The sequence below is a fragment of the Brachyhypopomus gauderio genome, chromosome 11 (assembly GCF_052324685.1).
Source record: "Brachyhypopomus gauderio isolate BG-103 chromosome 11, BGAUD_0.2, whole genome shotgun sequence".
Lineage (NCBI taxonomy): Eukaryota > Metazoa > Chordata > Actinopteri > Gymnotiformes > Hypopomidae > Brachyhypopomus > Brachyhypopomus gauderio.
In genome coordinates, this window is record NC_135221.1 from 14696424 (window position 1) to 14709554 (window position 13131).

General features: G+C 46.5%; 3 protein-coding genes across 5 annotated transcripts in view; 2 read left to right on the top strand and 1 right to left on the bottom strand.

Moving 5' to 3' along the window:
* pla2g15 (phospholipase A2, group XV) overlaps positions 1-2157 on the top strand; it is a 5824-nt gene extending 3667 nt beyond the window's left edge. The window contains exon 6 of the mRNA XM_077022235.1: positions 298-2157. Within this exon, the coding sequence (XP_076878350.1) occupies positions 298-812 (515 nt within the window). The 3' untranslated portion in view covers positions 813-2157. The remainder of the gene's footprint in view (positions 1-297) is intronic.
* usb1 (U6 snRNA biogenesis 1) lies at positions 1892-5044 on the bottom strand. 2 transcript variants are annotated; one of them, XM_077022239.1, is made up of 7 exons: positions 4640-5044; positions 4354-4568; positions 4026-4209; positions 3887-3940; positions 3658-3763; positions 3479-3562; positions 1892-3283 (listed from the first exon to the last, which is right to left on the bottom strand). In XM_077022239.1, exons 1-7 carry the CDS (start codon positions 4786-4788, stop codon positions 3179-3181), a joined length of 897 nt encoding a protein of 298 aa, XP_076878354.1. In that variant the 5' UTR covers positions 4789-5044; the 3' UTR covers positions 1892-3178. The 2 variants fall into 2 exon arrangements, with proteins under 2 accessions (XP_076878354.1, XP_076878353.1); XM_077022238.1 differs by having other exon boundaries at positions 4905-4960.
* znf319b (zinc finger protein 319b) lies at positions 4958-9243 on the top strand. 2 transcript variants are annotated; one of them, XM_077022233.1, is made up of 2 exons: positions 4958-5031; positions 6767-9243. In XM_077022233.1, exon 2 carries the CDS (start codon positions 7109-7111, stop codon positions 8915-8917), a length of 1809 nt encoding a protein of 602 aa, XP_076878348.1. In that variant the 5' UTR covers positions 4958-5031; positions 6767-7108; the 3' UTR covers positions 8918-9243. The 2 variants fall into 2 exon arrangements, with proteins under 2 accessions (XP_076878348.1, XP_076878347.1); XM_077022232.1 differs by lacking the exon at positions 4958-5031 and adding an exon at positions 5072-5707.
* Positions 9244-13131: the final 3888 nt, after the last annotated feature.

Below are 13131 nucleotides of genomic sequence, written 5' to 3' on the forward strand. Positions count from 1 at the left end.
TTGGTGAAGGTGCTGGAGATCCAGGATCCAACCCAGTTTAGGTTCATGCTGTGGGCTGGATCCTCAGGACACTGACCTGTTGGGTTCGACCTGGTTTGGGCAAGGAGACTAAAGCAGGGCACTGGTGCATTATGGGAAGAAGGATGAGTTCAGAAGTGTTAAACCTAATGGCTGGCAGTTAATTTTCAGTGTATGTGGACTGGATTGTTCAGATGTGTTGTGGGTGGTGGGAGTATTTACAGTAGTAGTAGTTGTATTTATTCCTCTTCATTAAAGCGACTTGCTCTTCTGCTCTAGGTGATAATAATCGTATTCCAGTTATCAGCCCGCTGAAGATTCGTGTCCAACAGCGCACTGCTGTGTCCACCCCCTGGCTGTTCCCATACGCCCACACCTGGCCCTCTGACATGGTCCTAGTGTCCACTGCCAACACCAACTACACGGTCCGTGACTACGAGCGCTTCTTCAGGGACATCAGCTTCGAGGATGGCTGGTACATGCGGCGGGATACGGAGGCGCTGGTGAGCGGGCTGGCCGCGCCGGGCGTGCCCGTTCACTGCCTGTACGGCACGGGCATTCCCACGGCGCAGGGCTACCGCTACGACGCGTTCCCGGATGCCGAACCCGTGGAGGTGGTGAACGGCGATGGCGACGGCACCGTCAACGTGCGGAGCGCCGTGCAGTGTAAACGCTGGGCGGACCAGCAGACGCAGCCGGTGCGGCTCGTGGAACTGCCCGGCAATGAGCACGTGGCCATGCTCCTGAACTTCACCACCGTCTCGTACATCAATTCTGTCCTCTTCCCACCCTGACGTGGCGTTAGCCACAGAGCCAACCGCCCCCTTCCCCTTTAATTAGGAGAAATGATCAGGGATGCCTTTCACTTTCCTGAGCTAAACTGCATCACTTCTGCCTTGTTGGACAGTTTTTTCCACTCTGAGGTTGATCACTTCTGCCTTGTTGGACAGCTTTTTCCACTCTGAGGTTGATCACTTCTGCCTTGGTGGTTTCTGACATGCAGCAGCGGCATCTGTTCTTGTGCTGATGATGAAGTGTAACTGTATCTGTCTGGTAGTAAATGGACACGCTGGTCCTTTTCATCTGGAAAAATTAGTCATGACTCATTCATCTATATACTCACTAGATGAATCTAGATACTCACTGTTGCAGAGGCAGAATCTGGGGGTAATTTTATATTTGGGTTTTTATAAATCCTACATTTATAAATATATAGATATTTACTATTAAATCTAGACCAAATATTCAGCCAAATCCTGTGCCATTTTAAACCAAGTTTAACTGCTACTAAGGTGCCTCAGTGGTTGTTGAAGTGATGATGGGATTTGTGTTAATTATTACCTAAGTTATTAATTATTTTCACATAAAATGTTCTTTTTGAAAGCAGTGTGTTAAATCAGGTGTTTAACTTTGAAGGACTCCTTTGGTGTTTGCACCATTAGATGTTCACTGGGCTAAACACATTCACTTACTCACACACAGGTTAAAAGACAAAGCTTAAATAATATCCATCATTACTTGATGGGAGTTTCACACTTTTAAATCTGTTTCACTACCCCTAAAGACTCCATATACAGTAGACTTTATCTGCATCTTAGAACCAACCCATGTGGATTTGCTGATGTATCAAGTTCTTTGTACCAAACATAATGCTCATTTTGAAGGTAACAGGAGGGCCTGTTGGGTCACAAGGAGCATGGTGTGTGTGTGTGTGTGTGTGTGAGAGAGAGAGAGAGAGAGAGAGAGAGAGAGTGTGAGACTGTGGTTAGTGGAACTCTGTCAGCTGCTGCATTGTGAAAACATTGAGTTCCCTGGGTCTGTGACTAATACCTCGCTGCTTTAAAAATGATTAACATCAGTTGTTTTTGCAAAATTTTAAGAGGATTTTGTTTTGCCTACCTTTTTAAAATAGTCAGGGGTGGTGACTCAAGAACCTGTAATATACACACTGGAACCTATACTATGATGTCACTTAAGATGAACCGATCCTGTCTTGTGTTTTGTAAATTCAATTCTAACTAGCTCATTTTTGCTGAAATTGTTTTTCTTAACAAATCAAGGGTTTGTCCCATCTTATTTTGAAGTATTCAGTAACTTGGTAATTAGGCTAAGTGACTATTAAAATTCCCATCAACATTATTCATATGATTTCCATCTCAAGATATGAATTTGAGGCTTTGGGGTTGTTTCAGAAATTGATCCAGAAAAATGTGGTGGTAGAGATGTAAAGAATGACGTTCAAAAAGCTCACCATAAATCTAACATAGCAAGATAATCATGAGTTTAAGTGTTGTTGAAGGCGGATTTAAACTCTGCTAATTTGCATGTATTTATTTTACACTTTGTGACAAGTCTTTGTGTTTCTGTCAAGAGCCTATTATGTAGTCCAAAGTTTTTAAGTTGCCAAGCAGTTTCGTCCAATAGGTGGCACTAGTTGACAGGGTGCTGGTTATTAAATTTGTGATGTTACTTAATCTTTTAGCAAATTAATTTTTACAGTTACTGTTTTGTTGTGCTTATGTAAGCAAAAATACAGTAGCAGTTAAAGTGCAACATGTATTTTCTTGACAGTGAATATATAAGAACTGAGTAGTTGCTGTGTGTTATACATGCAAATACACAACTTTTTCAGACATTTATTTGCTATGTAACACCACAGATGGCAAAAACCCACTAGGGCTTAATTTTGGCATTGTGGAACACTCCGAGCCTCTTTTGTGTGCGAGAGAGAGAACGACATCAGTATTTCAGTAAAGCCTGCTTTGATCAGTGTATTTCAGTACACTGACATTTTGAATGTAATAAATTATAATTTCTGTAAAGCAAAGAATGGTGTACAGGTCCTCTGTTGCTGTTGCATCCTACGCAGATACAGCCAAATCCTTGTAAAAGCAGGAACAACCCCTTGCCCGACTTTAATCATGTATGATGCGGTGTAGACATTCAAGACGAGGTTCAGCAGCAGGACTGTTAGACTGTCCTATTGTGGCTCAGTGTAAGCAAACTGCATAGGAAGGTTATTCACCGTTTTAAAAATTTTTCTTTATTAAAAAAAACTAACTATTGCTTATTCAACAATATAAAAATAGAAATTGACATTCTGGAAGGCTACGTCTGTGCATCTGTATTGTCAGGATGCATTTAGAGACTCACTATATCATCAGTGCAAGGGGAATAGAAACACTTTATTGCCTGTTTTGCACCGGAACTGCTTGCAGTTGAAACTTATCTGGAAGGGTCCATCTTCATGACCATCTACCAGACTCTGCAGACAGAAAGAACCCGTCGCACTTCAGTCAAGTCTTTACCTTTAGTGAGTGTTTATAAAAAGTCAAGAGTTTAGTAACTCAAGCAAAATGATGGCCTTTAACCCAAAACAGTCAGAATGCTTTTTTGACTTCAAAGAATCATCTTTTACAGGCCTGAGTTCATCTGCTGATATAGAGGTGAGGGACCGTACCTGTAACTCTGATAAACAAGCTTCCTGAAGTTTTCCAGTAAAGTCACCAACGCACCAAGCCAGGCTCACGTGAAAGGATGGATCCTGGAGAGGGAAAGAGTCTACCACTGATAAGCTGAAGGTGAACTGGGAATATCTGAATAAGTTGGGCAAGAATATTGTGCTTTAACTAACAGGACCTTGTAAAAAGTGCCAAGGCGGAACTCTTCCATGGTCTCATTTACTGTTTTCACCACCTCAAGAAGTTGGGTGTGGCCTACAGAGACTTCCATACCAAGAAAAGTCCTGCAAGAGGTACAATGAACCATAGCATCCTTCAAACACTTACTGATCCAAAGCCATTTCAGTTACAACATGGAAAATATGGAATACGAGTTGTTTTAGCTGCACCAGACAGAACGCACATACCTCGTTTTTTCATGATTTGAGTACACTTTCAGTTTGTCTGCTGAACACACAAATCTGCAAAAATATATAAATTTATAATTAAATTTAGAAACAACACTGTGTGCTTCATGACCTTGTGTCAAGATTGAAAGGGAATGACCTCTTGCACTGTGCTAGGCCTGCACGCAGAGACTGCACAAATGGCTGGATCCAGTGGTGTCGTAGGACCACGGTCTTAGAGAGGCTGATGTGAAATTCATCTGCCTGGATGAGGGGGACACCGTGGGCCGCAGCACCTCGCATCAGCTCATCCAGTAATTCTAGGAACACATCTTCTGGTTCATCTGAGATTCAGAGTTGAGACTCAGGCCAATCTGCACTTGTGTGTGGGTCTTGGAGGGAATTTCGAGTATTTTTTTTATATTTTGCATTAATAGTTTTACGTTAACCGTCAGAGTTTATGCACTGGTGCATTTTCTGATTCTTACATGGCAAATAAACGTAAGTAGCCCAGTTTCCTCGTTCGTGCTGGAAGGACCGCAGACGTCCTCCATGTTGTGAACGGTCATCCATGTGCTCTTCCTCAGAGTCTCCAAACATTTCGAGGACACGGTCAGGAAGAGGAAGCCGAGAAAGGGCCTCAGGGGACCTGCCCTTCCGAGTTGGAGCAGCTGCATCATCTTCCACGCCCTCGTTGGCGACCCTAACAAAAAGAACTCTTCAGATCACTGAATTAACGAGAGAAAACGTAGTTTTCACGTTGACGTTTCAAACCTGGTTTTCAAGTCGAATTTCACGGTCACACAGTCCCGTTTACTAGGAGCTCCGGCGTCTTTGGCATTAATGTTCAGCCTTTGACGCTTTGGGTTATTAACCATTTCATTTTCCTCGTCGGAGCTGCTACTGCTGTAATTAACTAACATACTAAAAACACACGATGAATTTATTTACATCTACTAAAATTGACAACGCCAAGTGATGCTGCGATTACACCCTTAAACGCCATAAACTATTATTCAAAGCAGACATAAACACACACGAGAGTGAAACAGCGATGTTGATGGTTCCGTTGAAAACAAGTCGTGTGTCTCCATCATGGCGTCCGACCTACAACAACATCTGCTTAATTGGTTCCACTTACGCCAGTCGGCTCTTTAAAATATCCGGTAATACGAATTTACCTTGTCGTGCAGTAACCGACAAGTCGCTCTCATGAACAGCTCGTTAATAACCGAATTGAACTTCGGTGACATATTTTGCCTCGATATTGCTGAGGTGTCATCGTTTCGAAAGCCATTTTGCATTTATGCAGAGACAGCTAGCACATTACTGTCAAGATTTGTAATCAGCAAAACGGCCACCGCGCACAATAACAGTCTGAAAGTGGCATCTTATTAACAAAAACACAGAGGTTCTGTTTATGTAACCGTATTTATCGTTTATTTTGAGTCCAATATCAGGAGTTCCGGTATGTTCTGTGAGGATGCCAGTTATGTGTTATTCAGGTTCCTGTGCGCGCCGTAGCCTGTCGGGGGTTTCGGTGGTCAACGAACCCTGTGCCGTTGTTAAAAAACCGAAATAGGTCGGGAAACGCGCACATAATTACGCTTGATACGCGTGTGTGTGTGGCGGGAACACTGGAGGTGTAGAAAAAATAAATATCCGCGCAACCCTTCAGGGATTCCTCCGAGAGCGCACGGTTTTACGGTCGGGATACGGGGAGCGGCCTACGGCGCCAACTCGAGCAGGACAGACCGCGGATGAGGCGAGGCCCTCGCCACTACAGCCGTAACGCCGCGGCGGGCCTCCCCGGCGGCCTGCCGTCTCCGTCGAGTCGTAAAGGTACGTGACCGTTAATGTAAGCGTCGTCGGTGAAGCTGCCTTTATAAGAGGCTTTGCCTTCTTATTGCGTTAACGTGCTAGCGAGTAGCTAGCCAGCGTCCGTTTTCGGCGCCTCTCCGGTATCGAAGCGCCGGTTATAAACGACAAAGGCGGCGTGTAAAGATGCACTTTTATTACAAACATGTGGGTTTGGACGCTGTTTACGTGTGTATGTGCACTCCGGTTCGCCACGATCCCGCAAGCCTGGACGGGAACGAGCCGTGGCTGATTTGTCGGTAAACAAATGCGTGTCGTCAAGCGGCGACGTGAACGCGCCGCCGTGTTAATTCGTTCGCCGACTTAACGACAGCTGCGTTTCATTTGCCCACTCCCGAGTGTGCGCGCTCTCGCCCCGCTTCTCTCACAGTTTGGACAAGTAGCGAACTAAGCTAACCCCCCCTTCCTCTCTCCTCACAGCATTTTTAATTTCCCCACATTGCGTGTGGGAGCGCAGGGACGTTTCTTTTCGGAGCGAGACAATAGGACTCGGCGTTTCTTCAGCACCGAGCGGGACATCCTTCCGCCGCCCCGCTCGGCCCGTCCGCACGCACGCACGGACGCGGCGGCGCGCGTGGAGGTGTGCTTCTCCCTTTCACCGCGCTGCAGGTCGAAGGGGGTTTCCACATCCGCGACGCCGACCTCGACACGGACTATGTTTTTAGTAATAAAAAAATTCGCGAGTTTGTGGGATAAGACGGAATGTTATTAAAGTAATTTGCTTTCGGACATTATTCATACTTAGTTTCGTTTTTCGCGCCACCTGTTTTAAATAAATAAATAATCTTACTAGTTGCTCCGTTATTGAAACAGCTGTCCATTGTAGAGACTGCCTGCACGATACATTATCCCAGGGGTGATTTGAAAAACGTTTTAGTTGTTTATTATTTTAAGTGTTTATTACTACTAATCTCTATTTGTTTTACAAACAGTTTTGATATCGACCAGGTTATCTGTTGCTCCTTATTAATATTATAGTGGTTATTTGACTTTTTTTTTAATGAATCCACTTTCTCTTTGCAGGAGTTTACACCAGTCTGAAGAAATCTTACTCGGCACATCTTCAGCAATTGAAAGCAGTTTTGCAGTTTTTTCACTTAATAATGTCCACACACACTGTGGTCTGATTTTCGTTTTTGTTGTTGTGGTGAGGAGCCAGTCAGTGCTCCTTAAACCTTTTGGGCGTGATAGAGTTCCTATTTAGTTTTTTTCTCTCCTGTGGTGATCCCTTGAGCCGTCAAAATAAGTTCCTCTCTGCCCCCCCACCTCTCCCACCGCGGCCAGTCCAACAACCCCTTCCCCCTGGATTCGCACGGTAAGAGGTCTCACTACGGCGCAAAGCTGAATCCCTACACGAGAGCGAGGATGACGGAGGCGTGGCAGCAGCACGCTGTTGCCCCGCCTCCCGTGGTCCACACCATACCGCCGGGGGCGGAGAACGCGCTCGGCTGCGCCGTCTATGGCATCGTCCTGCAGCCGGACGCCGCGCTGCAACAGTCACAGCAGCAACAGCAGCAGCAGCAACACCACAGCCAGCAGCAGCACGGCCAGCAGCACCAGGCCCAGCAGCCCTCCCTGCAGGTGGGCAGCGAAGGGGGACACAAGTGCGGGGCCTGCGGCCATGACATCTCCCACCTGGCCAACCCCCACGAGCACCAGTGCATGGTGAGCCAGGACCGGTCTTTCCAGTGCACGCAGTGTCTGAAGATCTTCCACCAGGCGACGGACCTGCTGGAGCACCAGTGCGTGCAGGTAGAGCAGAAGCCCTTCGTCTGCGGCGTGTGCAAGATGGGCTTCTCGCTGCTCACCTCCCTAGCGCAGCACCACAACTCGCACAACAGCAGCAACCCCATGAAGTGCTCCATCTGCGAGAAGACGTACCGGCCCGGCTCTTCCGGCAACGCCACGCCCACCTCGTCGGCGACCAATCCGGGCCAGCCGTCGAACGACGGGGCGTCGGCCAGCAGCAGCGCGGCAGTGGGCTCCTCGGGGCAGCCCACCTTCGAGTCCTCGGCGCCCTACAGGCCGTACAAATGCTCGGTGTGCTCGAAGGGCTTCCGCCACCTGTCGGAGCTGACCCGCCACGAGCGCGTGCACACGGGCGAGAAGCCCTTCAAGTGCGAGACGTGCGACAAGAGCTTCAGCCAGTCGTCGCACCTGGTGCACCACCAGCGCACGCACAGCAACGAGCGGCCGTTCAAGTGCGCCGTGTGCGAGAAGAGCTTCAAGCACCGCTCCCACCTGGTGCGCCACATGTACGCCCACTCGGGCGAGCACCTGTTCAAGTGCAACATGTGCGAGCTGCACTTCAAGGAGTCGTCGGAGCTGCTGCACCACCAGTGCCAGCCGCAGGGCGCCCGCCCCTTCCGCTGCGCCACCTGCGGGAAGGGCTTCAAGCGGCCGTCGGACCTGCGGCAGCACGAGCGCACGCACTCGGAGGAGCGGCCCTACCACTGCGAGGACTGCCAGATGAGCTTCAAGCAGCAGTACGCGCTGGTGCGTCACCGCCGCACGCACACCGCCTCCGCCGACCGCCCCTTCAAGTGCAACCTGTGCGACAAGGGCTTCCTGCAGCCCAGCCACCTCCTCTACCACCAGCACGTGCACGGCATGGACAACCTCTTCAAGTGCGCGTCCTGCGGCAAGGGCTTCAGCCAGTCGGGCGAGCTGCTCCGTCACAAGTGCGGGGAGAGCTCCAGCACGCCCACCAACCCGGACAAGCCCTACAAGTGCGACGTGTGCGGCAAGGCCTACAAGAAGGCCACCACCCTCCAGCGGCACCAGACCACCCACTGCAACGAGAAGCCGCTCAAGTGCTCGCTGTGCGACCGCCGCTTCCTGTCCTCGTCCGAGTTCGTGCAGCACCGCTGCGATCCGTCCCGCGAGAAGCCCCTCAAGTGTCCCGACTGCGAGAAGCGCTTCAAGTACTCGTCGGAGATGAACCGTCACCGGCGCGTCCACACCGGCGAGAAGCCGTACAAGTGCGCCAGCTGCGACAAGGGGTTCAAGCAGCGCGAGCACCTGGCCAAACACCAGAGCGTGCACTCGCGCGACGCCCAGTTCAAGTGCGTGTGGTGCGGGGAGCGCTTCGCAGACTTGGGCGCCCTCCAGGAGCACACTGTGCAGCACACAGCGGATGGGGGAGGATACCCCGTGCCCTCCCTCATTCAGTAACCCTTCTTCCTCCTCTGCTGCCAAAATTCTGTCTAGATAGCTTAAGTAAACGTTAACCTTCCAATTTACTGTGCTGCCCCGTCACGCAGACTTACAAAGAGTTCGCTCAGACGTCCCTTGAGGGGAGGCAAATGGAGAGGAGAAAAAGAAAAACGGAGGATGAAGAAAACCTGTCATTATGGTCTACATATCTGTGTTGATTACCCTTCGATACCAAGAGGCATTTCGTTTTGGAGACAGGATGGTGGGTTACAGGCATTGATTTCTCCCAGTTCTCAATAAAGGGTTCCTTTGTTTAAAGTAGTAAGATTCGGGGGGGGGGGGGGGGGGGGGGGGGGGGGGGGGACAAGGGACTTAAACATGGTCTGAAATATTGTACATAATATTTCAAGGTGGAGGAGAAACAGGCTGTTTCCAACTCTGGGATATGAAGAAATGGCGCCCTCTGGAGTCTAAAAGTAGCATTGACTTGCATAGTTCTTTGCCAGTAGGGGTTTGCCTTCACTTTATAAACACATTTTTAATCATCCAGTGACCCATTTTAAGATGGACTTTATTTAAATAGACAACAAAGTATATGGCTGTGTGCTGATTATGTCCAGTGAATTATTTAGGAATCAATTATACTGTTATTCTGATTAAAGCAGGTTTGTTTTTTGTTTTGTTTTGGGGGTTTCTTGGGCTCTTTTTTATGGGATTATGGTAGCTAGTACATATGGGGTTATAGTTTGCGTGCTTATTGTGCTGGGTATAATTTGTAGTTGCAGATTCATTTTGAAATGAGCAGTAGAGGAGTGCTTCAGACACTAGCCATGCTCCGACATGAAGGGGTGTCCTGGTCTCGTCTCACACCTGAAAGGATGAAAACATAATGTATATATCTACACGTTAGTCTTCACTTGAAACTATATTGCCCTGCGTTTAGCCGACCCCCTCAGCTAGTGGTAGCTGAAAGGATATTAAGAATTGGATGGGGAAGCTAGCTTATTAGCCTATATTGTGCTATTATGAACTATTGAAACTGTATGTAAATGTACGTCTGTATCTGTGCCCTTTGGTGTGGCAACCATGTACTGAGAAAAAACTGAAAACAAAAAACGCCCCCCCCCCCCCCCCCCCCCCCCCCCCATCCACTAATGTACTGTATCACAACCCAAAGGGGACAGACCCACAACATTGAGGTCATCACAGTCTCCCTTTCACTGCTATATGCATAAATATATAGAAACTATATCAAAATATATACTTCACTCTTGTATACATACAATTCATAATACCACAAAAGAGAAATCGGTTAACTGTCCTGAAATTGCCTAAAACCTTAGAAAGGCATTCTGTTACTGTATGTACATAGGTTAGTATGTATGCACCGTGTTTACCAGTCTTGTCTTTAGATATTGCATCGTCTTTCTTAAGCTGCATTGACTGTTTTATACGTAGCTTTTTATTAAGAGCAGCCCCCCTCCCCCTTTTTAAAATTTCTCTACGTGTTGGATCTTAGGCGTGCAGTTTGATTGTGAAGACGTGTTTCCGAGTCGCGTGGACGTTTTGTCTCTAAGGAAAGTTGTCCCCCTCCCTACCCTTTAAACCTTTTTAGCATTGGTTTCGGTCGTGCAGACGAGTGGGTGTGCCTGCTCCCTGTGCCCTCTGTCCCGCTGTCTCTCACCCGTGCAGACAGGACGTGAGGGACAAGGTGTCTCCCTGGCCAGCACTGTGGGCGTGGGGATTTTTCTACAGTCTGTATAGGTTTTTTTTTTTCCCTTGTGTCCCTGCAAGTGCTTGTTTCTTGCTTGTATTTCTACAGTCACACCACACCCCCTCATTTATTTTCTAACAATCACAAGAGGGTTTTTTTTTCTCTTCTTTTTAAATAAAACTAAACTCCTTTGGTTGCCCGGTGATTTAGGAGTAAACATATTGAGGGCTGAGGAAGGCTAGCTCAATTGCATCACTCTTTTGAATGTTTTTTTTTTTTTTAATACATGCATTGTACAGATCATAGTCATAGCATGGATGCTGGTTAATGTTTTCTAGAAAACTCACTTAATCTAGTTTTGTTCCCTAGTTGCACCCTCCCCTCTCCCCATTTTAAATTCTTTTGTAATAACAAAGTACTCTGGACCTTGAACTGACAGTGAAACGGTGAAACCCTTAGAACCTCCGAGCTGCCTCATTTAAAATTGGTCCATAATTTTTAAAATGTTCATTTGAACAAGGGTAACAGCTGCAGCTGCAGGTTGTGTGCATGAGGGCGTGGCGGCCGGCGTTCATTTGTGTGAGGGCTTGACCACCAGTGTTCCTTCGTGTGTCCGTGCGCTCCCCTGCGGTGGCTAAGTGGGTCTGCAGTGGGAGGGGGACATTCTCACCCCTCCCGGCACTGCAGTTAGGGGAGCGGTGTGGATCCTGGGACCGTGCTGCAGAAGGGGGTGGGCCTGACCTTTGCCCTCAGCACGGTGGCACACATGCAAGTGAGGCGCGTTGGTCTTTGGCTCAAGCAACGCTGCATTTCTTTGTTTTTCTTTTCTTTTTTTATTTTATTAAGTATTTCACATTTTATTAGTTTATGGTTATCCATTGCTTGACGATATCAAGGGGCTTTTTTTTCTTCAAACACAGGCATTAAGAAGTTTGAATTAAACAGAAGTTGTGATTTGAATAAAAAAAAAGTATGTTTTATTTTTTTTGTTTTCACATTTGCATTGTATATTATTTTTTTATTAATATTGTTTAAAATTTCTATATAAATATCTATATTCTTGGTGTGAGGCTCAGGTCTGTGGGGGAAGAATAGGTGGTGGGCTGAGACTGGAGCTTCCTGAGGTGAAGCAGAGGAGGTGGCTCCTCCCCGCAGTCCTGCTGACTCCTCCCCATGGTCCTAGCCTCCGCCTCGTGCATGCCTGCTGTGTTAGTTCTGTAATCTGTTTTGAGGTATTTGTGCTTCCCGGCACACTTACTCTTTAGCTTTTTTCAAATTGTAGATTGTGGATGAGCTAGTAAGAAAACATCATGTGGCAATGGATGTGACATTCATGCTAAATATCTGTATGTAGCATTTAATATACACAGCACTAACTAATAAACTTTTTCATTAATACTGCTTCTGTGTCCTGGACATTAATGCAGACATGTTTCACTGCTTTTCTTTTATTAAATGTAGCTTGAACTTCCATATTTCAAAAACATTTAGAAAAAATGATAATGTGCTTAAAGTGGAATGGTTTGAGCTTGTGGTCTGAGGGGTCTCAGAAGGCTGCTCTGTCCTGGCCTCTTCCAGGCTTTGGAAAATATACTGCTCAAAAAATAAAGGGAACACTAAAATAACATCCTAGATCTCAATGAATAAAAATCTTTGAAATCAGTTGAAAATCTCTCATTTCTACCTGTTGTCTGTTCCATTTGCACAAGAGCATTTACATTATTTACATTATATATGCTACCATTGGGCACAGTTATAAACAAACATGGTGTCATTTTTCAAAACAAAACAGAAGTTCTCCTTGTGGGCCCTAAGGCCGCAAGACAGAAAATTCCAAATTTAATGCTTAATCTTGCAGACTATCCCATAACACCTGGCACAGTAGCCAAAAACCTAGGCATCATACTTGACTCCGACCTATCATTTGATAAATATATAGATAATACTACTAGGATAGCTTTTCTACATCTCCGCAACATTGCCAAATTAAGAAATGCGTTATCACAGGATGATGCAGAAAAATTGGTGCACGCCTTTGTTAGCTCTAGACTAGACTACTGCAATGCACTACTGTCAGGATGTTCAAATAGGAATCTAAATAAACTTCAAGTAGTTCAAAATGCCGCAGCTAGAGTTCTGACCATAACTAGAAAATTTCAGCATATTAGACCAGTCCTATCAGCCCTGCATTGGCTCTCAGTTAAATTTCGTATTGATTTTAAAATTCTATTATTAGCATATAAAGCACTACACGGGCTTGCTCCTGAATACCTCCAGGAACTTATTTCCTACTATGAACCCCCACGTCAACTAAGATCACAGGGTGCTGGTCTTTTATTAGTTCCACAAATTAATAAGGTAACAGCAGGGGGAAGAGCCTTTTCTTATAAGGCCCCCCAGCTTTGGAATAATCTTCCTAAATGTGTCCAGGACTCTGACACAGTCACAATCTTTAAATCTAGGTTGAAAACCCACTTATTTAGTCTAGCGTTTGATAATTAATATCCCCCCTTAGATA